Source organism: Falco cherrug, chromosome 7, assembly GCF_023634085.1.
Source record: "Falco cherrug isolate bFalChe1 chromosome 7, bFalChe1.pri, whole genome shotgun sequence".
In the NCBI taxonomy this organism is placed as follows: Eukaryota; Metazoa; Chordata; class Aves; order Falconiformes; family Falconidae; genus Falco; species Falco cherrug.
Window position 1 is genome coordinate 19577738 of NC_073703.1, and position 26644 is coordinate 19604381.

A 26644-nucleotide genomic window follows, 5' to 3' on the forward strand; every position below is an offset into this window, starting at 1 on the left:
CTGCTTGCATAAGAATATTCTGAACTGACAAAGTTTAACATGGCAACAGTGTGGAGTCAGGCACTAATGATGAGCGTTTTGCACTCAACAAATAATAAGTGCAGGGTAGCATACAAGTTACATGACTTCGGATGAAGTCTCTGTATTTATTTACCTTTAGACTGGTCTTTGCACAAATCATGGCAAGTGGTGAACACACTCTGGAGGTGGCATCCGGCCATACAGAATCCTTCTCATGCTACTCAGGCTTGAGGGCCGTGACAAATCACCACAGGTATCATGGCCACCTCTGGCCACCCCGCTCCCAACAAAGATGGGGGGGGGGGAGTACACCATATGCTACAGGACTCCTAATTTTACATTGAAATTTTATTCTAAACATAGAGAACACGTGGGAGAGCAACAAGGAACTTGTTACCGTGTAATTTTATGGCTTAATAATTCAAATTCTACTTTTTCTTAAACCCTATTGAACACTTCCAGACGCACATCTCGGTGCCCGCAGAGCGCTGAGGGAGCCAGGCGGTGGTTCCCCCCCGCGGCGGGGATGCGGGGCTGGTCCGTGGGCGCGCACGCCCGGTTCTGCCCCAGATGGCGGGGCCAAGTCCGTCCTACACCACCGCGCCCGGTGCCCTGGGCGTACAGCCGCGTACGGGGCACGGAGCCGCCGCCGGGGCTCCCCGGGCCGGGCTCCCCTCAGCGCGGCGCAGGGGTCAGCTCCCGCCCCGCCACAGCGCCCGCCCCGCGCGCACCACAGTTCCCGCCACAGCGCCCGCCCCGCCCCGCCCCGGCCGCCTCCGCACGCCTCACCGGGCCTTTCCAAATCAATCCGGAGCTAAACGTAACGGGAACTGCCGCCTCTCCCCAACTGTGCCCGACTTATCCTAACAGCACAAGTGAGAGGTCGAAACACCTGAAACTTTTTGGGGCAAAGGTTTTGTTTTTCTCCCTTGGAATGTCACGTACTTACAGTGCAACTGTTAGGAAATGTGCAATGAACATCTGCAGTGCTGGTTATGCCAGAGCGGGCAAAACGGTGCCACCCTGCAACAGCTGCCACCCCAGAAGCCGCCTGCTCCCTCAGCGCTCCCGATACCCACCTTAACCCTTACATGAACGAGCAAACGAGTACACCTCACCTGCACCCACACCTAGATTCGTTTGCTGCTACATTGCTAATTTTTCTCTGGTAAAGCACTACCTAAAAATTACGTGCAATTACAAACAAACAATCGCAAGGTTCCAACCCTGGGAAGGCCAGGTCAGCCAAGGCATCGCTGCGCCATGGCCATCGCATCCTAGCTGCCGAAAATGCAAACTGCATCCTTCACTGAGTCGGTGCGGGGACACGATGGAGCCATACGCTGCAAGCCGACGGGAAGGCTGAGGATCACCGGGAGCAAACTGGTGTAGGAAATGAGCAGGCCCTGACAGCCAGACCCCCAGGAAACAGCCACCTCTCTGCTGTGTGGGGCAGGGTGCTCAGGGGCAGCCTACCAGGATGGCGCGACCACCCCGGCGCGGCTGTAACACGGGCTGTGCAGCCTCCTGCAAGGGGTTACATCCTGCTTGCTTGTACAGCTGGGCAAGGCGTCCCGCAGCGCATCCTACCCTTGCTGATACCAGTTCGTAATTCCCAAGATGCTCTGGAAGAACAGATTGACCAAACAAGAAAGAAATCGTCACATAAATTAATCTTGAATTACTTTATTTTTCACAATAATAAAAAATAAATTAGTCATAAACAAAAATAGTTAACATTTTTTCATCAAAGAGGAAATGTATACAATATGAAAAGGATGCTGTACAGTTCTGGTTCAGGTGCATTGCCATGGATACATATTCCTGAACGAGTCAGAAAGCAATCTGCCTATACTCTCCCCCTTTAATTCACTCAAGGAACTGGCTAATCAGAAAGTTTAGAAAATTGTATTATGGATTTACAGTATGACATATATATAAAAAATATATATGTAATACCTGTGTTATAAAATTCCCTAAAAAGTTGGGTTAGTATAATGAAAGAGCTGGACAAAATTTGAATGGTATATGTAAATAAATACATATTAGGTCCCTTTTAATAAAAAATCTGCTTATTCTAAATATTTGAAATATTTTGGTGCAGTGGCTTGTTCCATAGACACAGCTCAGAATTACATATTTCCCATAGACATCTTGTATTTACAAATAACAACAAAATAAGTTATAATAAAGTATATCCTTCTGCCAAAATCAATTATGAGGGTCAAGTAGACAATTTTATACACATTAAAAAACGTTAGGGTTTTCTTTTGTCTCCGGTCCTTCCTGATCCTCTACATAGATCCTGAGTGACTACGATGGGACTTCGCAAGCTCATATGTACCCAACCTCTGCCAAGGCCACTGGTCTCAAGAGACCCAAACACGGCACGGACAGAACAGTTCAGAGCAAGCAGCAGTGACAGACTGTTGCTGGAAGGTCAATGATTTCTCAAAATTAAGCTCCCCTCCTCTTCAGATATAGTGGTGGTTATCTATAACCCATTATAGTAAATGGGGATATAGAAGATTGGGTACTTGCATTCTTAAGAACTTCGGGTTGCTAAAAGGTGAGAAGCAAAGAGCTGAGTTCGGGTATGGTGTGAGTTCTCTTAAGCGGAATTTTCTCCCTTTCACCAGGTCTGAATTTCACCCACACTACTGAGATTTAATGATGACAAGTTTGCTTTAAAATACACTGAAAATGCTGAGTGGATGATTTTTCATTTCTGATACAGAAATAATGATTTTACTCCATTCTCTAAACAACAGCCCATGTATCCAACACCCCCCCATCCCCGTAAGTTTAGGAATAGAGGAAGCTTACTTTCAGTGTTCAAAATCTCATTTTGTGTTCCATTTACAGACACACATATAAATTATCTGCCCAAAACACAGAACAGCTTTTAAAAAGTCAGAGATGTTAAGTGTCTCAAGAAAATCAGGTAGACAGATTTTTTTCCTTTTTGAGTGTGAAGAGAATAATTATCTTTTTTTATGCAGTAGATGTTAGATGTGAGAATGAAGGGCCACTACATACTTCAATAGCTGTGCAAGCACAGGTTCATTGCACAGGAGTTAATTCAGCAGGTACTTTAATACTATGCATTTAAAACTAGCCAACAGGGACACATACACACCCCCACCCCCACCACTGTGACTGGCAGAAATACAGCTCTCTTAAGAACCTGTGTTAGAAATAAGTGCAGCTATTATCAACCAAATGGCCAGTTCAGCATTTTCAGTAATTCTGACCAAACTGAGTATTGCTGCCCAAAGGACAAAGGGATGGGGGTGAGATAAGAGGATGAGGGGAACACTTGTGGGTGTAAAAGGGAAAGGTCAGGATGAGGATGAAAAAAAGCAAAGCCCTGGAAAGCACATTTTACTACTTACAGTGATCTATACACACCTTCAGGAAGGCATAACTTGGCCTTTACTAGCCACAAGCTGTTTCTAGCACCTACCTCCATCTTCCCTCAGTGGTGACCACTGGCGCCTTCTAGGACTCTACAGAAGAAAAGTAAGTAGCAGGGTCCTGGCAATACTGCTGCCCCACACGGTCTGCATGTACTCACTTGACTCAGGGCTATACTGACCACTTTTATCAAGTCTACGAACAAGAAACCTAAAATATGTCTTTGCATTAACATGCCATTAACAAGCTCTGCAACACATTGGGGTGGGGTGGGTGTGTGTATAAAAGGGTCAAATTCTGTACTGCACCACATTGTCATGTGAGTGAGATCTAACAAACAAGATTGATGTTAAACACTACTTTGTTCATACAGAAAGTTCTCCATTTGCTGAAGTATTGGGGAAAAAAGAAAACGTATTATGTTTGTAAAGAGGAAGACACGAGTTCCCTGTGCAGGGATACTAAGGTAGTCCTGCATTGAGTCCGTGGGCATGCACTACAGCTGGACTTCAAAGCTAGCAGGCTTGCAAGAACACCCATGTCTCCTGTACCGCACCCCCCAGCACCCAACTGCTTGCTAACGAGCCCTTCCCTAATTCAGAACCCTGGGGGACTGAAGGTCAGAGATGTTAAAGTAAATACCACCTCCTCATCACTGGCCACGTCGGACACAGTGTCATTCCCACAGGAGCAACCCTCGTGCCTCCACACCACCTTCCTCAGTCTTCTCAGCTAGCAAGCGAAAGGGAGAACTCCACAAATTCAGTGCTGCTAGTAAATGCTCTAACCTGGCACGCAATCACCGGACTCAAGCAACTCTACCGACACACGCTTGGCTCTGACATTGCACAGGAGCTAGCAAACCCTGATGGACCCTGGAGAACGTGACAAACGGCGCCAGCAGCCCTCAGTTCTAGAAGGAAAGTGCTTTGAGACACAGAGCCTTCTCTGGACGGAGCAGATTTTGGCCAGCTGCATGTCTGCAAGACATGAAAGCTGCATGTGGGTTTTACCCCTAGAAGTAGTTAGACTGCTTAGACTTTAAATCAACAATTTACAGCAGTCTTCCTACACGTAGTCTGGATTGTGTAAGGTGAAAATCTTAAAGGCAAGGAAGTATTTTTTCCCACCATTCTGCAGGATTTTGACCAATATTAAAATAAAAGGAAAATAAATTAAAGCATTCAGACTCTGAAGCCTGCATCACTTCTTACTTATACTGGTTTTACACCTGCTCTAAGGCTACTGCAAGGCCACCTCTGATTTACAGTGAAAGTAAAATCAGGCCCTCTGCAGGCACCACCCTAAACTGGTGCACTGCTCTGTTAAAACAAACATTTGCTACTGTCCCAATTTCAAAAGCGCACTTTGTGTGATGGTGAAATCGTAGCATAGAACTTATTCTGTGTGGATATTAGTATATCAAAGTGCTGAAAAGAAGGGTGCATTAGTTCATTTTGCAGGAACAGCTATTATGATTACGCTGACACATGAGAAGAGATAACAAATGATTACACTCAAGTTCAGCAACATTCTGGCAGCTTCCTTATCATTCATTCTGGCAGCTTCCTTACCATTAGATGTTTAATTAGGTGAAACAATCTTTTTTGTTTTATCTGGTACATCTGAAAACTGTCCCTTTACTAAAAAAAAAAAAAAAAAAAAAAAAAGGTACTATTTGTATAACCGTAACTCACTGCATTCAATTCACAAAGCTGTATACATTAGGCATAATATAGGGTTATATTGCTACATGTATGTATTTATTCTTTGATATTTTAGCTCCCATGTACTCTTGTTTACTTTAGTGGCACCTTAATGGCCCAGAAGATGATAATCTTTATAAAATAACCCAATGGCCATATATTCTAGAGCAAAGTAATATATTTTATAAAAGGATGGCCTATCTATGTGCTGAGTCACTGACTGTCTCACAGTCCGGAGCGTGTGCAAGCAGATTATTTTCTATGAACTGACTGCAAACCTGATTACCTCTCTGCACTCCATTTGCCTTGTGGTTTTCAGAAAGCCTTTTTATGGAACAGGTACTTCCCTCAAGCTGACAGGATAGACTTCCTTGGGACAAAAGAGGCAACAGCAAAGTTATATACTGTGTGTCAAGACTTGCTGCAATGAGATATTCAGATGAAAATCTGTATTTACAAATACTGGATTCCATAGCTGTTTATGCTGCACGTTCTCCATATCATTCTTTGGTCAAGAATATAAGGAATATAATATGATCACAGATCTATAAGTTATCTTCATGGATAAATCTTCATAATACAAGGGAATAGGACTGTGAAAGAAAACCTTTTGCTTGTGTTCATGAATCTAATTAGCATTTCTGTTTCTAACAGCTTTATATCAATTAATTACACTGAAAAAGCCCAAATTAAGGTGTACAGAAACAGCTGGTGACATTATTGGTTTATAATCACAAACAGTAACTTCAAATTTTAGGGGAAACACTTCTTCATTTCACTTAGCCAAACAGTAGCAGTTCATCATGTCCAAAATATATTTTTCACAAGTAACCTGATTAAAAAATCTAAGGTTTCTGTTAATCCAAGGCAGCTTTTAGACGACCGGAGTTCCACTTTCCTGTAGCTTCCAGCACACAAACCGATGTGCCCAGTAACACACCCAGCAACCTTTGCCTCCCAGTGCTCCATTCTCTCTTCTACATCCTCTCCACCAAAGCAGTACCAAGAATACACAATGAGGCTCAAACACGGCTCTTCATGAGTAGCAGGACACCTTAATCACTGTTATATCGCATCACTGGGAGTGACTGAACACACATTATTAAAATTGTTTTTCAACTCAGGCAACAGGCACCTTAGAAATAGATGCATAATTGGGTATCACTAATTTACAAGCAATATGCTGTAATAAGCAGCTGAATAAGCAGAGGTGTTTATTTTTTCCCTCAGACTTATTTACATATTTGAAAGACATCTCAGATGAAGGCTAGAAAATGGGCAGATAATGCAAAAATTTTCATCTGCACTGCACAGCACATCCTGTTTGCTTTTAGCAAGTCCCAAGGCTGACTACAGTAATTGCAGAAATGAAAAATCACCACCTATATTCAGCTCTAAGTCTGGAGCCGTTCTTGAGTAGCTGAAAAGCGAGTGGATGAACAGATTTGCAGGATGGACTAGAAAAAAAAGAAAAAAAAGAGAAAAAAAAAAGGTGAGTATACTCTTCTAAAAGATGAGTATACTCTTCTACTACACTCATAGTGCTGCCTGATTCCAAGAGTAACAGACTACTGGAAAGCACCGAGGCCTGCATCCTTTGGTGGTTGTTTGAGAAACTGGTGACAGATCCAGACTATGTCTGGACAAAGTCCTTTGGTACGGTAGTTGTTAAGCAATAGTGCAGAGACAAGACATTAAGCAAGATACCACTTCACTGAAGTAACTGCGCTACAGGAAAAAGACCTTGCCAATGGAAACAATCCCTGGTTTTTATACCAGCAAAGGCTCTTCACCTTTCTGGTAAATCTGCCTCACTGACAGCTGCAGTTGTTGAAGACTTAAAGGGCTAGACACTAATGGCACTCCGGTAGGCAATGTATTTTAAAATCCATACAAAATTAGAAAAGTGTAACTTCAAGAGTTTATGAATTAAATATAAAGGCACTTCTTGGCAGTCAAGTGTATATATATGTGCTGCCTGAGGACAGGAAGTTAGTTAAAAGTACAACTGAGAGAGCTTAACAGTGACTCTTAATTTACTATGAATGGAGTGAAGTAATTAAAAATATATGTTAGAGTGCTAAGAAACTGATGATAAATGGGTTTTTAAGGGTCTGGTTCTTTGTGAAGTCATTTTTCTCATGTGCATCGTTCACCGATTTAGTAATCTAATTTAAGGCAGTCCAAAATACCAAATGCTCTGCAGCAGCTGCGTCCATACTGGTCAAATATTTCCAGTAATTGCCTGTGGTTGATTTAATTTTCATTAAATTCACAATTCTAAGGCTGGTATGTTCTTTAAATAATTATCTGATGAGCAGGTGCAAAGAATAGTATTATTAAAAATTAATGCTTTAAAAAGATCACGGTTTTACAACAAACATTTAAAAAAAGATAACTGCGCGATAGCTGTAACTGAAAGGGTGTGAGATTTAACCATAGTCTCGATGTATTCAGCGATATAAAAAACCATCTCTAAAGAAGCTAAAACCTGCTGTAGTCGAAACAGTAACACTGTTCAAGCTCCATCTGAAGACTGACATTGCCGCTTTGAGAAGAGTGTTTGTTATCTACGCCCTAGAAACCCTGACTGTCTGTTTGCCACACGTGTACAGGATGCACAACAGGCTGTTTTGTAATAGGTGTAGACACAGAGCCGGGCCTGGACCACCACGTTGCAATTGTAGTATTTATCTTTGCAGTTCTCATCTGCGGAGAAAAAGGAAGAGAGAAGAAGCTGAAGAAAACAGTATTAGAGCAACAAATAACCAATCCCCTTTCTTTTTTGCCATGTAAAATCCCTTGGACCTGTACTTAAGCATTCATTGTCAGGTTAAATAGGCAGCCTATGCAAATGAGTGAGATTATTCAGGTTTCTCTACGTGTAATATAAAGATACATAAAACTGTGGAAGAAATGTACCCATCCCCATTTATACTGTCAGGGGGGTTTTGTGGCTTTTTTTCTTAAACAGAAAATTAGTCTTGAATAAAGATGATAGGAAAGTCTCTACTATTCTTTGCTCAGGTACTTGTCCACCTAATTTTTAGATTCACAGGTATTAATCTCTTGTGGCAGTGCACAGATGGCACCAGTACCCGCAAATGTTATTTTCAAGTAACGATGAATCTAAATACTGAAAAATAGTAAACCATCTCCCTCCTTACAAATGTTACAAATGGTTTAAAATAACTGGATTAAAAAAGACAAAAGTTGATATTCTTCATACTTCCCATTTTTCTAAGATGTTAGGGTGTGGTCTGTTCAGGTTTTGAAGTTTTCCTTTACAATCAACAGGGTTAGAAATACTTCTTGACAACTAAGATTTTTCATACGATCATGTATGTGATTACAGAAACTGAGATGGTAAGAAAAAGACTAAATGACAGAACACTCATAGCAGATGTAAAAATGAGCAATAACACACAAATACATTATTTTTTTAAAAAGAATACTGGCAGATCAGGTGTTTTACACAGTCAAATTATGTTTTAACAATATTTAATTAACAGAGAACAATTCTCAACTGAAAATTGCCATAAAATGCAAGAGTTAAAACTGTTTCTAAATATTTGCATCTTCCTTTCCCTAATCATTCTCATTACTATTAAAATCAAACCTCTATGAGATGAATGACTTAATTCCAATGCCAAATTATGTGCATGTGCATAGTTACTATATATAAAAGCAAATTGTTTAATTGCCCTTAATGTCTTGGTTTAATGTTATTGGTTCTTATAGAACCTGTTATCAAATACAGTATATCATACATAATCCTGTCAGTGTTTCAAAGACTCTTTGAGAATGCAAGGAAGGTGCATAAAAACACCCACTCCACACATACCATATTCACAAAACCAGATTTCTCACATTCTCAGTAACTTTAAAACCAAGCCATGTTATAAGGAAAACGTTTTTAATCAGAAATAAACCCCTACTTTTACAGCATAGAAAAGAGCTGTATTTTGTGTAAAAATAAACCCCTGAACCTGATAAAGAAAATACACTCCAAAACCTCTGCAAGATTATTAATTATTTTCTCCACTAGATGGAGTTCCATAGTTAAACCAGAAGCTTCCTCTTACCTATTTCAGGGATACAATCCTGTGTGTTACATGGTTCTTTTTCTTCAGGTTTAAGCTGTGGATCACACTGAGTACTGGCTGTCATGTCATCTGATAGACATCGTACCTCTCGTACCCGAAATCCTCCTTCACAGGATTTGGAACACTGAAACACAAAAGCTGAAGTTCATGAAGACCATATGAGATGTGCAAATAGAGAAAGAATCAAAATGGGAACCTTGAAGCCAGACCCTGGTATCGCTGTAGCCTTTCATCAACTTCAACACTTCTGGGGTTTTCTTTGGTTTTCTAGCTATAAATCCTTAACATAGAGGTGCAATTTTGTTCAAGGTTCAAAATAATTTTTGACCACAGGGGCAACAATGGGACAAGTAAACATGGTAGATACTGCACAACTGAAAGCACTAGAATATTTCTCTTTCTGAATTTATTAGTTAGCTTCTTGCTTCTCTAATAAGTCTTGTTCTTCTCTGCTTATTCATACTTATCTCCCAAGTCTACTGTTTCCACAGTGTTCACATTTCTTACTTTATGAACTGCCTGCACTGAACTTTACTACTCGACTGAGCTGCCCTCCACTGCCCTTTTGCCTCCATTTATATACAATCAGGAATAATTTTAATTGCCTTTTTTCTAGTGCGCAATTATTTTTCACTTCTTGCAGCACAACAATTTAGTAAGCATTATAGGTTTCTTTGAATTTCTAAAGAAAATATTTCTGTCCTCCTTCAAAGTCTGTTATGAAGCCAGAGACTTTTGTACTTGCTTGTCATGGTATTTTAAAGCCAATTATTACACATTTCTGCCCATACTGAAGCAAATCCTTTGTTGACTTCAAGCATTCGCCTGAGTGAGGTCTTTGAGATTTGGCTCACTGTCCAGTTCGACTTAAATGCTCACAAACTTAATTAAACCTGGGTCATTTATAATGATTTAAACCTTAATAGCCCCAAACTAGTAAGAATGTTTTCTTTCTGAATTTTCTGGCATAATTATTTCTTTTCCTAACATTGCAAAAACAACTTGTCATTATCATAAAATCAGAAATTGCAGCAAACTGCCTAAAATATTCTCAATAATATATTCTTACATTGCTGTTTCATCTTTAAGTACAACCTTTCTCCAATTCAGAAAAGACACAGCCCTGTGGCCATAGAAAACTTCATTTTTTAATAGAATTCCTCTTGTTACATGCCTGTATAGAATATTGTAATTATCTCACATCCAACAATAAGAACTTCAGTTCAGGTTTGTAGAGATCTTAAGCACTTAAAATGGAACCAAGACAGAATTTAGATGTTACATACAACACGCTACACACAACCGCCAGCATCCTGAGTTAGTGAGCCATTTAACCCCCGTGACGAGAGGCCACGCCATTTATCCAAGGTCATATAAAAATTCTGCGGAAAACAGAATGTGACTGTTTCAATGCCCAGTACAGGGGCTCTGAACAACCTGTTCTGCTCACTGCCAACCCCATAATCCTTCCTTGTCAGGTCTAACGGTAAGAGATACCACATACTCTGTTGACAACAGCAACAATATCAGAAGGAGAATTGAAAAACGCTCAGAATGTGATCTCGCCTAACCTCCGCTAGCGTACGTTTTTGTTCCTACAGTGAAGAAGGTCACAAAGGCTTAGACCTTTAAGGATTTTTAGACACCACTCCTTAGGAAGCAAGCACTTAAACAGTAACTAGTGATCTCTAAATACCTATCAGATTCTGAGTCTTAGCACCTCATTTCTTCTGTGCCTGCCAAAGAGAGCACATATTTTCGCAGAAGGAATCTACCTGCTGCATTCTGTGGATGCAGACAGCTCTATCTCTTATGGCCACATGCCTGCAGGTTCCCATTTGAAAATGGGTTTGCTAAGGGGAAGTTACTTAATCTAAACCAACAGCTCAGTAAAGAATCCAAAGAATTTCCAGCAACACCAAAGAACAGACTTCATTCTACATGGCTTTATTATGAGTCTAACTTGGATGTTGTTTTCAAACAAACATCACCTGCAATTAAGGAAGAAAAATCAGGATTCCCTTCAGCTGATTTATTTGTTAAAACCATTTGACCTTCGTTTCTGCTTTCTAGTGCTGCCAGTAAGTCACTCAAATAACTGAGTGCTTAGTAAAAGAGAAAACCAAAACAATTTCTCTGTCTCATGTCATGTGGATGAGGTATTTCCAAAGGTTCCTGGCTAAGGGAACTCAAACTGAAGGTATCTGAAGTGCTTCTACATTTCAGAGCTGTCATTCTGAATTCAATTTAAGGCTCAAGGAAGGGTGTAAGTCACTGCATTAGATATGATGTCATGTAAATACTCTTCACACAATTTTCCATTCTAAGATGACAATGGACTTTCAGATATTCATTTAGGAGAAAAATGTTGATTTTTTTGTAAAAATCCAATAAGTATAGGAGATAATGGAAAGACAGATGAAACTAAAGCATTTTGTGGCATTGGTGAATGTAGCTGGTCCACTTCCAGGGGAAACTGGACATATGTGAAGCTCTGCACTAGTTTTTCTCTCAGTAAGTTCCAAGTATTACAGTGAAGAGTTTACAGTAAAATATTATGGTAAAACTGTCTTTAAAAAATGAATACATCCCTCATTCTTTATTAAATGCTCCTTAATTTTAATGCAACTAGAGGTCTGAAAAGAACTCAGTGCACTACATAGCTTCATTAAGGGCAAACCGACTTTATAAAATAGGAAGATTCTTGGAAGAATAGATCACAGATGAAGACAACTATGCAGTGTCTCCTCCTGGTCAAGATATTTCCTACCTTTCCTAAGCTCCACTGGGTACTAAAGAGTATGCTTGCTTTTTAGTATCATTCCTGTGTAAGATTAAGTCAATTTCATGATTAACCATGTTACCCAAATAGTGGTCCCTTTCAATATATACAGGAAAAGATTTATCAAACAAAACTAGATATAGAAAAGCATGATAGACTTACTGTGCTCCATTCTGTATGAAACCACTTAGATCCACACAGTTTGAGGTAGCAGGACTGCTGGCTGGGAGGTTTTTCCAAATATGAACATTCATATGGGTTCAACACATCAAAATTACCTTCAGTTTTCCTAACACAAATGACTTCTCTCTGTTGAGTTCCACTGCCACATTCAGTAGAGCACTGTATCAGAGGAAAAAAAAAAAAAGTGGTGGATTTTGTTATTCTACTTACGTCCTTCAACTTGGTTCTGAAGTAACATGTTTCTTCACATTATTTGCTTCTGAAATAAAACACAGACACTTGCATTTAAAATAAATCTTCAAACAGGAAAATTTGTAGTTTTGGTTATTCCCTACTCTTGAACACATACCTAGACACTAACATCCAAAATCCATTTCCTTACTTTTATATGTACTATCCTCAGTAAAATGAACCTAACTGTATCTTTCCTTCCATCACTTGCATATGTACAACTTAGAAAGGAAAAGGATAAAGAATTCCTTAAGTTCCTGCAGTAGGTTTTTTATCTCTCAGTGCCAGAATAGTAGCCTAGATAAACTTGGGTTATTATTATTTGTATGTAGTACTAACATAGTAATCAGCAGTCCCAGTTAGGAACTAGGACAAGAAAATGCTGAAGGATATAGTAATGACTTAATTCATCAAGTGACTACTGACTGTGTCAGGTATTACATATTTAATTTGTAATCTTAAAGATGGTTACAGCGGTTAAAACATTACTTCTGTGAATTTCTATTCCACTCAAAACATATTTCTAATTATTTTTATGAAGAAGACAACATGTGACTTTAACTGGGCTTGTGGAGAAATCCAGAAGTGCAGTTTTACCTGTAGCTACAAAACATCCCTGGCATTTACATTTATAATGAAAAGACAAGCATAACTTACTTTCTCCATAAACAGTGCTACTGCTTCTTGCTGAAGCTGGACCATACGCACTGCACTGAACCTATGAGGGTTATAAGATTAGAGCACAGTTTTGCAGCTTTACAAACCCCACATTCTGTGTGGTTTTTAGAAAATGCCTTGATTTGCCAGGGTGTTCTTTTCATGTTTGCAAGTATCTAAGTGATGCAGTGTTGGTTCCAGTTCTGAAAAGCAAATTTGACTCACATGGACTCTTACTGCCCATTTAAAGGTTAAATACACACACACTACTGTTCCTGGCACTTGCAAAAAGGTTTTCAGAAGATGATTCCAGCAACGTATTGGTTTCTATGCTGCTTTTTCTGGTTTAGGCTTTTTCTAGCCTAAACCAATCAAATGTTATTAAAAGTGGGGACTTTGTTTATATTTTGGGTGGAGTTTATGATCCTTTTACCAGATACCCACAAAAACCTTGAGTTGAATGAAGAACCTTGCTCGAGATGAACACAGCAAACAAATTCTACAGGAAATAACTTAATTGTACTTTCTTTACACTACACATCTCTGTCTCCGTTGTCATTTAATGGTTTCTCCAAAACACAGTATCTTAACGCAGAAGTTCATCTGCCAGTGCTCCCTTTGGCTCTGGTCTACTGACTGTCTGCTTTCATTTTGGTATTTAAAAGTCAGGATTTGGCCAGTAGAATAGATGTTGTCAGACACTTCTTTCAGGTAACATACAGCAAAGACTTTGTACCCTTGGTATGCATCACACAATTCAATCTCATGCAAAGAAAGAAGGTGAGTTAGCTTAAAAGAACAGGAAATTGTAAAGGACAGAAACTTTCTTATTCAGAACAGAATGGGGAGAGTTAGAATGACCTTCCTGAATGCTTCTCTCTGTGGTAGCAGGAATGGATACAAAGTGCCCATTCACCTGCGCAGAATGGTGTAAGTTAACAGCTTACACCAGGTTTTATCTATTATTAGAACTGCAGCTAAGTATGATTTAAATCTGTATTTGTTATTACTCTTATACAATACAAATAATTATCACTTACACTTGAAAGCATTAGCATAGTCGTAGCCCTGTAATCTCCATCTCGGCTGTACCAGATTAATTTCCAACTCCTTATCACCTGGAAAGATCTTGGAATCTGAAATGTGGCGAGATACCAGCCCAGCCCAGAGACTACTCCCTACATCTTGATGAAGTGCTGGTACCAGCAGTCCGAAAGGCTCTCCGGGCTACACAAAGGGACATAAATGTCTGGGCACCAGTCTGCAGTTTCTTTGTATCCTCACAGCAGAAATGTTTATTTAGAATGAGGACTATTGAGATGTGGATCAAGGGAAGAGCTGACCTTGAGGAAAGAGCAGCAGGATATATGCCACTAACCAATTTTCTTTTCACCTATTATCATGAATTTCAGCATAACAATACTGAAGCTATTTTTGGGTTCAGCTGTTGTTTCTTGTCTTACTTATCTTTTAGAAATTCCATATGTATATCTGGGTATATCTCCCCGCGGGTATGCATGTTCATAAAGGCCCTACTTTAAAAGATGCAGATCTGTTGCTTTAGTGTTCACCTGAAAATGCTAAGCAGTTTTCTCTTATCTTTCATTTTATAAATACACTGGGTCAGCAGATGAGCAATAAAAATGAAGGTACAGAGGAAGAGAAGAACAAAATTTAATTTTCATCTAAGTGAAAAAAATAGCAGGCGCTGAAAAGTATTGAGTATCAACTCAGCAAAATACAGAAAAAAAATATCCAAATATTCCACAGTGATGTGGAAATACCTTACAGCATGCATCTCCATAGCACAAAGATACATTTTTCAAATTAAAATACCATCAGAAGACAAATCCATATGTTAGATACAGAGCTTACCTGTGTCCAGCCCCCAGCAAACCACTCCACTTTACCAGCACAGGGTCCGTTATCGCAGGGTGTCGTTTCAGAGGGTCTGTTGTTGCCACAGCCTTCCAGAGGCAAACTGCTGATGTGGTTGGTCATACAGACAACTGAACGGGTACGGACCCCGTCACCACATTCTGCAGAACACTAGGGAGCAAAAGACAGAACATGTTCACTAGTCCGTCCTCCAGACTGCACAATGAAATGAGGAGAAGCAACAATCACAAAAAGTAAATGAACTTGTGCCAAGTTGATTATTTTTACTTGTGATTCAGCTGTGGTACCTGCCTTTAAAGTCACAAACGCAAAAACCTGAAGGATTAGGAAAGAAAGGAACCTATTTTTTTATAACTTTTTGTTAGCTTTCTTGCTTTCCTGTCCTTCTTCCAGTCTGTAAATTCATTCAGTTTTCATCTTTTTGTATAGCAGTTAATAGATCTGAGGAGGGGTGATTTCTATAAGCAGCTTTTCAGATAGCAGTCATATTTCAGCCTTGGAATTGTCCTGTGAGTGAGTTTCTTCTCCGACCATTCAAGCTGCCAGCCAGGTGAACTCTTACACCGGTTAGAAGGACGAGGCTAGGAAGGCTCTAGGGCTGTGGCACTGGTAGTAAAATGACTGCACGGCACATCCTGGGACTTCTCCATGTAACGAGTTGACAGAGTATGAGAGTGCAATAAAAAAGAAAAATATACAAATTTTTGACAGGTGGTTTCAAAAGATTCAGGTAAATCCTCAGCAGATAACTGTAACTACCACTAATTATTGCCCAACCTGTTTTAATCGTAAGTTGTTGATTAGTTTCAGCAGAAGAGGTCGCTGCAGAAGTTTATGTAAATTCAATGTTGCTTTCTAGTGATATGGCTTCCCAGTAACTAACATTCAACATTCTCATTTTTTCACTGCTAAATTCTGAAAGTTCTTAATAAATAGTGATATGCAGATTCTTATATCATATGTTCGGAGATATATGGATGTCATCCATAAATCACACAGGATAAATTCCATTTATGCCCTTGCAGTTCGGTCATTCATCCACTTTAGTGGAAGTCTCCGATATTCCACTGCTCTGGGCAGCATCAAACTACTGACATTTAAAAAACAGAAACATGCCAGGGAATAATCAATTCTTCTGTTAAGACTGGTTTTTTGTTGCTTAGTCCTTTCTTAATCTTCCTTTTCTTCCTTTTTCTTTTAAAATGCATTTGGCTTTTAATTAAAATAAAGAAAAACCCATGTGCAGCTCACTGAAAGATGTGTGTGTAATTGAATATAAACAACTATATTACACATGCAAAGAAAACCACAAGTATGCAGTATATGGGGGGGAAAAAGATGCATTTGATTGACATTTCAGATGTTATTTTTAACATACATTGTAATTAGTTATAAGAAACTGTGGCTTACTTCCACAATGAACAGTACATTCCTTGCAAATGAATGTAACTGCACTGGACCATGTTTTTAATTTTTATTGAATAAAAGTGAGAATGATTCAAAGAACTAATAACAAGACATGGAGCTGACCACTAGCTTGATAAGGCTCCCATCAGTAACAATCAGTTCATATCTAGTAATTCAACTGCAGAACAGCAGATGCCAAGATAGCACCACTATTAATAATGGGATTAACTAATACAGTCATTCATCTTCTCAAGAGAGAGACCAGTGACTGAAAGTACAACTGGTTGCAAACTACATGTTACTCACTGTTGCGTGAAACATCTAGTCACGTTATATGCTTTCCACAGAGAGTACAGAAAAACATTTTTCCTATCAGCAAATTGGTTCCTCTTACAAGATGTTCAAATGGAAGGGCAAAGCCTTCCTAAAATGGAATCCCTAGAAAACAACAACAGTGATTCAACTTTTTACAACTAATTTTTTTTAACAAACAAACAAACAAAAATTTTGGAAAAACTAGAAATTCAGAATTTAATGAGATGCTTTTGTACTCCACAGGAATAGGAAAAAACCTGCTCATAGTTTGAAATGGCTCCTTCTCCATCTGCAAGATCAAATAATTAAGCTTCTCTTAAATGCTGCCTATTAGTAACATAATGAACCTTTTTTTGTTGGTGGTGCACAACAAAATTTTCCACTTTCACACAGACATGTAAGATATACTTACCTCCCCAGCAAACCAGATTTGATGGCTAAGGAGGTCTTTCCAAAGTAAACTGGCAAAATCTTGAAATACAAGAATGATGTAAATGCTGCTAGTAGTGAGCATTTTCTTGTTTATGGAAACTAAAACTAAACTAAGTCCTTTTCAAACGGTCCACGCCTAGGTAAACTAGCTGTTTAACTGAGCCCCATAAAATGGCTACCTTGCAAACCCACTGTACAGAAATCAGTTTTGTGGCTGTTCATATTTTATCCTCAGCAAATATGTTCAATTACATTATGCATAGAGAACTGTGCATATACTCTGCAAATACTTCTCTTATTTCTAAGTAATTTTCATTTCACAATCTAATTTGCTTTTCTGCTTTGCAAACCAGAGCTGGGAACAAGTTTAGTCCATAAAGTCATCCAGAAAATCTCCATAGTCTTATGTTTTAAATGATTATGCATGAACTAGGCTTGCATATCAAATAACAAAGGAAATACCAAATGGGAAGGTATAGGGTTGTCCCACCCTCTGCTGCAAGACTTTGCTACAGATTAACTACCCTCAAAGGATTTACAAAGCAAACTTAAACCTGAATGTTTCTACGTTAAGTATCTGGTTTTTCATCTTTTTTTCTTCCTTTCAGTAAAAATCTTCCATGTGAAAGCCATGATTTCCAAAGCCCAAGGCGGGGAGGAGGGAGTGTTTGGATAATGAATCCTCTCCCTTTGGTTTTCACAACTGACACACCCACCCCTTTCAATTTGGTGCCATTGATTTGTTGCGTTAATACCTAGCAACTGCCATAACCTAACGTTGTATGACATGAGGAACTTTCACAAGCTACAACTTCTCTGTTCTGGTCCTATTATTAAAGATATTTTGTTTCACTGTCTTGTTTTAATTGGCAGAATTTCCTCAGAAAACTTAGTCTGTGGAACACCCTCCCTAGTTTTAAGGAGCCTGCCATTTCTCCTCTTCCTGAGGTCCTTCCCTCACGAGTTCAGTTTCAGAAGGTTTCCATTCCCATTAAAAACTAAAAATACCGCCCCCTCACCCCCAACCCAGTGCTCTGATAGTTGTCAGAAAACAACTGGAACAGCAGTTCAGGAAAATAAGGCTAGTTCTGCAAACTTGGAAAACTGCAAGTGGGAGCCTGAATTTCTGTCACAGCCACAGGGCTTGGGAGAGCGAAAAAAAGCAATTAACAGCGCCAGTTCCCTTCCACTAACATGCCAGACCGACCCGTTACCCTCAGCTGGGACAAGAGACCACAAGAAAGAGGCAGCTGAAAATCCACCAGAATTCGAGAGTCCTTTCACCCAGGTCTCAGCATCATCACTAGCCTTAATTAAATCGCTAAACAAACACCAACTGAGTTCCAGTAAAACGTCCCCATTTGTGCAGGACTTCTGTCTACTGCACTTCAACCTTCATCAGCTTAACTACTGCCCACAAGATAATAATGAAGTTTTTTTTATATATCATCCTCCTGATGTTTCACTACTGTGAAAAATAAAAATTAAGACCTATGTTTGAAATGCGTTTATGAAACTCCTTAGCATTATTCCACCTACGCTGAGAAAATCCCTGTCAGAAGGGATTTTAGAAGGATTATGTAACTGTTGTTTTCCCCATAACAAAACTAAGACTTGTATTCCAGAAGCTCACTTCTGCCACAGTTCCAAAACTGGGGGCAATTTTTCAAAGGACATAAAACTGTTGAGAACAGCCTTAATCTCTTAAAAAAAAAAAAAGAAAGGGTGGGTGGGTGGGTGGGTGCGCTAGTCAGAAATATCCTTACGTATTGCCAAAACACTTTCTGATCACTGCATTTACATCATTTCCCTTTAGAGTGCACCTTTACGGTAGGTGCTGGATCAAAGTCAAACCATCCCTCCATCCCTGTTCTCAGTCTGGCAGACCCACCGTATCCTTCCAAGGTAACAAAAGGTTTGAAGTACGGTCTTAGAATTTTTGGACACTTCAGCTGGATGATGATTCCTTCAATGTACACAGTTACCTTCTTCATACATAGCTGGTAGCACGGTTGGTACTCGTGTATGACCGGCCTCACCTGGGGCCTCCAGCCACACTCCAGCCCGTGCCCCAGCGTGCCGATCTAACCTCAGCCCTGGTCCACCAGCCCCTACCTGAGCTTCAGTGAGGGACGTGCAGTCCCCAGCCACAGCCTGGGCACAGGCCTCATCCATCCCTGACCCTTGGACCTCTGAGGGTGACCTTGACCCTGCCTCATTACCACAGACCTGTCCCAGGGTCACTGGGCTGTGTCCTACCCTGGTTACTGGACCTGAGCTGTAGGCTGATTTCCCAGCTTGACTTTGGACCTGCCTCATTGCCATAACCTGGACGATAATTTGGACTCCCGTTTGCCCCTGCCTGCAAGCTCTGAGCCTGCCCTGCTGACCCCACCGGGACACTGCAGGCCCTAGCGCTCCCTGCCATGCAGACTTTTATATGCTGATTTTTATCTAAAGCAGCTGAATTGTGGCAAAGAGAGATCAGCTCTAGAAAAGAAAACAGAATCTCTGTAGGTCCTGGCCACCCTTCTAGCAATGTCTCCTTCAAAACTCTCCTGGCCATATGTTTCATTGCAAATCATGAGGTCAGTTACATATTTATACATAAAGAATGCAAAACTTCTCCTTCCATATGATTCCCATGTGAAATCAACAGAGAGGGTATTTTATCTTGTTTTCATTTTATACTGAAAACAAATGAACAGCGATAATAAAAAATAACGAAACACCTGTACAAGCTCAACGGTGGTCTCTTTTCCTTTGTGTTTTTTTTTCAGAATCGAGGAGATTTTACATGAGCTATCCAAATTTAAATAAACCCCAGTAAAATAAGAGCATGAGCTACAATATTCATTGGTGACTCCACATCTGACTGGTTAATAAACTTGCTTGTACCTGTTAGGTAATGCTTGGGGATTATGGGGAATAAAGCGCTGATTTTTATGAAGCACAACACAGTTCTCTAATGGAAGATATTACAGAAGCATTGCTGTTACTCCTTTTAATGAAGAGTGAAATCCAGAGCATGCATTTGATCTGTTTTGATTTTGTTCTCTGATGTGCAGCATTTTTCTTTCTTCCCAAGATTTTATTTTGGCCTCAGAATCTCATTAACATCTAAAATTGTTTGTATTTTGGCTTCTTTTCTAAGTATGCTCTAAACATAAAATGAGTAACAAATGAGCAGAGGAGATGGCAATGAGGAATGGACAAAAATGCAAGTGGGAAATGCTCCAGTTAGCTGGAAGGAAACACTGGTGAGTGTCCCATTGCTGTAAATCAGGAGAATGCAGTTTTCCGCTTCTGACCCCTAGGAGAAGTAAACTTTCCAGCAATTAGAGCTGTCAAAGAATCAGTCATGTGAAATGTTTGCAAGAATCTCATCTGCTCCCATCATTCCAATTTTGTTGCTAAGTTCAGCAAGGTTCACCAGCTTTACTCTACTGATTAATGGATGCAGTTTGGTGGAACGCTGCTGTTGTAACGCAGTAGGACATCTTAACAGAATTATGATCCAGGAAGCCATTTTATAGAAACGCACGTAAAAATATCACAAAAGTTTGTCCAGCTTCTCTATAGTCAAAAGGGGTTAAAGATCATGTAGAAGACAAAGCCATGAAACTTAATTGTCTTCTTTGTACTCAAGGTAGAGGAATAAATGTAAGGACAGGCACACAGAGTAAGAGAAGTCTCATTTTGCTGCTAGAGACACCTAACCTGTGATCTTTCCTCTTGAAACAAGTAGAAATTTCTGTTTCTCTCAAGACTGAGCCCAGGGGATATCAAAGTATGGTGTTTAGATCTGCTGCAAAGACAAATAACAGAGCATGAATTTCTCAGAAGATAAGGGTTTGGTTCTCCAGGATGAACTTTCCTTCCCTCCCTCCCACGCTCCACCAGTGTGCACATGGCAGCCGCACAACTCCTAAGCTGTGCAGGTAGCAGTGTGTGTCACATACTGACACCTGTTTATAGAAACAACTCAAAACGAGAACTGAATTGTTTTAGGAACATGGAGGGGGGTTAATTACTTAGGATTAATTATATGTATATGAAACTGAATCCAAGAAGGTCAATGCAGTGAGGGGGAACAGGTGGGCCATGAAATACATAAATTCATGTTGTGGGAAAACAAGACAGGAGAACATGGTGAGAAGGCAGCCAAGTGTTATTTACGGAGTAAAGCTACTTACAGCCCACGCTGGGAAGGAGAAACAACTCCTAACACACAATTCCTGTATGTACTCTGCAGGTTTTTAAGTGCACATATGTTGTATTGCAGAAATCACATTTAGGGAAATGTAATGATATAATCTTCCAATTCAGAACCACAGAAACTATTAATGAAAATGAAGGCAACCAGCATGATTTTGCATCAGTTAAAACTTTGCAAGGTTTCAGTAAAACAAGAAACCCCAAAATCTTTCTACCAACCCTAGATTAGATCCTGTCCTTTTCTTAAAACTCAGATGTGACTATTCATCTCTTTCTCTCCCTGTGTTGAAGAATACCCTTGTCAAATTCTGCACAAATATATACCACAGCTATCAAATCCTGAAATTTGACATCTGTTGGCAGCAAAGACAACTGTAATTTTTATGTTACTGTGCTTTTTCTTGATGTTTTGCTAATTAATCAAGGCTATACTGTAATGTCCCATGCATCACATAAATCCAGACATGGAAGTTTGATATATCCCTTGGTGAAAGAGAAAGTATGTGCCTAAGCGATCTCTGACAGGCCTCTGGAAATCTCAACTTGCTGCATGTGCAACAGTACACATGAAGTGTTTGCAAAGTGGGTTCAGAAAAGCACAAGCCAGGCCTTCTCTTATGGCTGTAACCAAGTTTGAACTCAACCATTTCAAAGTTCCAAGGTTCTCAAAAGTTATGATAAGTTCTTTTACCTCTTATTTCTAGCCACGGCTGAAATGTCAAAATACAATGGGAAAGACTGTTCTGTGGTATTTCCAGCTGGGACTTGCAGTAGGCATGTAATAAATCTCACAAAGAAGGTCTGTTCTTGTGAGATTTCCACCACAGTTTTGCAGACTCAAAAGGTTTGAACAACCTTTCTTTAAACATTTGAACTTTTGCCTGCTTATCTGAAACATTTGTGGCTGCCCATCGCTGATCTATGCTTATTGCTGAAGTCTGGCCTGGCTTAGAGCACTTTTTAAAGAATTGTTTTGAGAAATTACAGATGCGAAGTCCATACACCTGGGAACGGTCATTTCCATTCCATGACCGAATTCTCCTCTTGTCTTTCAATAGAAACACACTCATCTACAAAGAAAGAGAGACTTCTGATCCTGAAAAAGAGCCCTTGAAAGGCGCAGTAAGGAAGGTAATGGCCAAAGGCCTGACTTTGCAAAATTGACTACTCCTATATTCCACTGACTTCCACTGGGATCACTGCACTAAACTTCTCTGAACATCCCAGTTGTAAGGTATGTGTGAATCTTAGAAGATTCTGCACATCCTAGCTCATATCTACTTTTTTCCTGAAGTAAGCTGTTCCTTCCATTCTCTTCGTGAATCAAACTCCAAACCCACTGCTGGCAGACATGATGGTGAATAATGCCAACTACAGTAGCAAGCATTTGGAAGAAATTAATTTGTACACTTATATAAGCTGAGAAGGTAACAAAATCCATTCTTTACTCTCTGACCCTAAAACGTTTGTGGTAAGAAAAAACTCCAACATTTTCCACATTACCTGCTTCACTTCTCTGTCTCATTTAGTACGTATAAATAAGCATTCATTCCACAGTCATAACCTTCAGCGTCAAAACCTACTTTAATTCTGCAGAAGACAAAATATCAGCATAGAATGATGAAGAAAACATTGACGCTAGAGTCTTCACCGGAATGTATGGGCTTTATGTGGTGGAGCTGCACTAGCTGATAGTAGCTGGGCCAGCTTTTTCAAGAATAAGATCTTTGTGGCTAGAAAGCATTTTTCTCTCTTACTTGTAAAATATCCCTGTACAGCTCTACAAGCTAAAAAAAACCCAACACATAATAAAAGGCAGCGACATTTCCCCTTCAGCAAAATCTTTGCCATTTGCACTAATACCTAAACCTTACCTGGTAACTTTTTGTCCATGCTATGCAAGAGCACACACTGAGTGAATAATAACCGGAAAAACCCCCTTTTTTGTCTTTGTAAAATCTATTTGACTTGTCTAAAGGCTGAAAATTTTGAAGACCTTTAGTTGTAGCAAGAATCTGATCAGTCTTTTTAAAATTATGTGATATACCAGGTACCTGTTCTACTTGCGAAGTTCCTCCTCTGCATCTAAAATGTGGAAAATCTTCTGAGTGACCAAACTAGTGCATAACCTATGAGCCAGACATGACTAGCTTTCAGCAATACTGCCACAAAATGATCCAAATAATGAATCCATAAAGGTATGAATGTAATCTTACAGTTTCCATGATAAATTTATTATTTGCCTGCCAAAACAACCAGTCAAAGGAAAGGGAGATGGAATCAGGATTTTTACAGACTGAAGAAGCTCAACTTGTCTACAGATGAAATTGATATGCAAGCATACACAACAGGGACCGAAATACCAAGCTTGCCTTAGCCTGTGTGTGTAAGCCTCTTCAGGAAAGCATACTGTCCTCGTTTTGCCTGGGATGGAGTTAAGTTTTTTCTTGGTGGCTAGTGCAGTGCTGTTGTGAATATGGTGTGGGAACAGTGTGGTCAGGGAGTTTTTGGTTTCTCAGGCCTTGCCGGGGAGGGCTGGAGCGGCACAGGAAATTAGGAGGGGACACAGCCAGCACAGCTGACCTGAACTGGACAAAGAGGTTTTCCATACCATGGGGCATCATGCTTGGTACATACACCTGGGGGGCTGGCCAGGGCTGCCGATCGCTGCTTGGGGACTGGCTGGGCATCGGTCACTGGGTGGTGAGCAGCTGTACTGTGCATGTTTTCTTTTCTCCCTTTCCTTTGGATTTCAGTTCTCTCCCCTTCTCCTTCATCATCATCATTGTCATTGTTATTATTGCCATCATCATCTCAGTTGTTAAACTTTCCTTATCTCAACCCTTGAGCTTTGCATTCCCTTCTGATTCTCCTCTTCACCTCCCTGGGTGAGGGGGGGTGTGAGTGAGCGGCTGTGTGGCACTTAATTACCATCTGTGGTTAAACCACGACACATAAATATCACTGCTGAACAACAACTCTGAACCCAATCACAAAACAAGGTAAATCACCACTGGTTTTTTTGCCTTCATGTGGAGAATCTGACTCATTGGAATAAAAAATACATCCATGTTTACAAAGTACAAAAGCCTGAATCAACCTTGCCTAAGCTTACAAAGCTGTTCCTCTCTTCACAGCTAAAGGATAACTGTTTTACGGCTTGAACTTAAACCCAGACATCAGGCCTCAAACCTCCATCTCTTAAAAAAACAGTAGGGAAACTTGTAGAGTTTGAATCTTGAGACTCAGGGCTAAACAAGGCAGAATAATAAATCTCAGCACACTCAATATTTTGGAAAGTTCAGACACAGAGCCAATTCTAAATCCAGATGCTTGGCCATGTACCCACATGCTTGCCCTTTCTATGCATTCTTATATCTAACACAAACTTGAGTTGCCCTTGGGATCATTAATTTTTTGTTTGCTTTTGCTTGTTTAACAGATCAAGGATAAACAAGGAAAATAAGATCACTCCTTTTATGGCTGTACAGATGTATATTTTTGAATCCTGGAGTACCTAAGTTGTTTTAGAAGCTCTGGCAGCACAAAGATAATGGGAAGCCTTACCCTGTCACTCCACTCTGTAAGGAACCAGCTCTTTGCACAGGGACCCATGTCGCAGTTCTCAATATCATTTGGCCGCAGCTTCATGTTACATTCCTCATCATCAACAATGTCTCCGAGGTTGCTGACACATTTCACATCTCGGGTCCTCTGCCCCACTCCACAGGGCACTGAGCACTGTAACAAAAGGGAGGTTGTATCAGGGTTCTATGCAAGAACTGCAGTGGTTAGTCAGGGAGCTGGGAATGTACAGCTCATTCATTCCTGCCGAGACGTCCACAGAAGCTACAGAACTATTTGCGATTGTTAGGAATAGGGAGTAAAAACACAGTAGCAGTTTTAATCATATGCTCAGTCTGTAGTGTTCTACAGTACACTATGCAGATACATTTGGATACATACTCTGCATAATTTTGATCTTGACCTATAAGCAGACATGAAGCAAGAGAAATGCAAAAAACCAAAACTTCTGAGTCCATCTTGCAAGTAAAGGCTGCCCCTTCTGCTCTCGCTTCTTCAGCCTCTGAGGACTCTGACAACTGCTGCTACCTCTGCCTCATTATGTGAAGCATCCACATCATGAAGCAAGATGGGAACACAACTTTCTGCTGCATATGCATGAAATGTTTTGATGAGTCCTGTAAATACTCCAGAATGAAAGGGAGGAATCTTTGGGAATTTGAAGACTAAAGACTGCGGTACCTGCATACAAGGGTTCCTAGCAAGGCTTCCAAAGGCAGCCTCATTGGTTCTTCCTTGCTTTCTAATGCTGAATCATGTCTACTGTATTTACATGTCAAAGTTACTTACCATGTAAAATAGATTTCCCACAGTAAGATACCTCACAAACTTCATCTTCAGACTGCAGCTGTTTCTTCAACTGTTCACTCTACAACACTGGCAAAATGCCAGACTAGATGCGTGAGGTCATTAAATAGCAAAATCCTAATAAAAATTATTATAACATTCCTTATGTCATTTGTCCAGTTACTCTCGAAGTCATCTGCTGACTCCATATTAAAAATTACTTCAATGCCATTTTTTCTAATCAGTTAGATCAAAGTTTTTGACATTTGTATGTCAGAAAAAATGGTAAGCACACAAGAAAATCTTAAACTTACTTTTAAGATCACAGCCCCGTCTCCAAAGTGACAACCTAACTGTACTTCAGTAAGCACAAACACAAACAAATGTTATACCGACATCAGTCTGCAAACTCAATTGCTCCTTTCTTTATAATGCATCTTCCTCATGCCAAGAACTTCAATTTTACTTCCAAGAGCAAATTAATCACAAAATTTTATTGCAGTTGTTACACTTATATTCAACCAGCTACAATTTCTAAAGCATTTGTTTGGCTTGATTCACTGTATGCAGTAAACCTCTAAAGGGTCTGTACACTGAAATACTTCTCAAAATGCAACAAAACACCACACAAAAACAGCTCCCCTTTCTCATCATCAACACAATAAAAAACCCAAAACTTTACCTTTAATATCTGTTTTACTATCCTTTAACACCAGATGGAATTTAATTCATCATGAATAATGAATTAATGTGCCCACATATTTTTACACTCATCTATCTAGGTATTTCTAGTTTTTTTTTTTAAATCGGGAATATATGAACATATGACAGATACTTCATGAATGGGCATGAATGCCACTATCAGCCTCAAATATGCCGCAGCTGAGGGAGTTAACCCA

General features: G+C 39.9%; 1 protein-coding gene across 1 annotated transcript in view; it reads right to left on the minus strand.

Annotated features, from left to right (window-relative positions):
* Positions 1-1691: 1691 nt before the first annotated feature.
* THSD4 (thrombospondin type 1 domain containing 4) overlaps positions 1692-26644 on the minus strand; it is a 319815-nt gene continuing 294862 nt past the window's right edge. Inside the window, exons 14-18 of the mRNA XM_055716936.1 lie at positions 24942-25115; positions 14979-15152; positions 12195-12374; positions 9230-9374; positions 1692-7853 (exon numbers count right to left, since the gene is read on the minus strand). Coding sequence (XP_055572911.1) covers positions 7711-7853; positions 9230-9374; positions 12195-12374; positions 14979-15152; positions 24942-25115 — 816 coding nt within the window. The 3' untranslated portion in view covers positions 1692-7710. The remainder of the gene's footprint in view (positions 7854-9229; positions 9375-12194; positions 12375-14978; positions 15153-24941; positions 25116-26644) is intronic.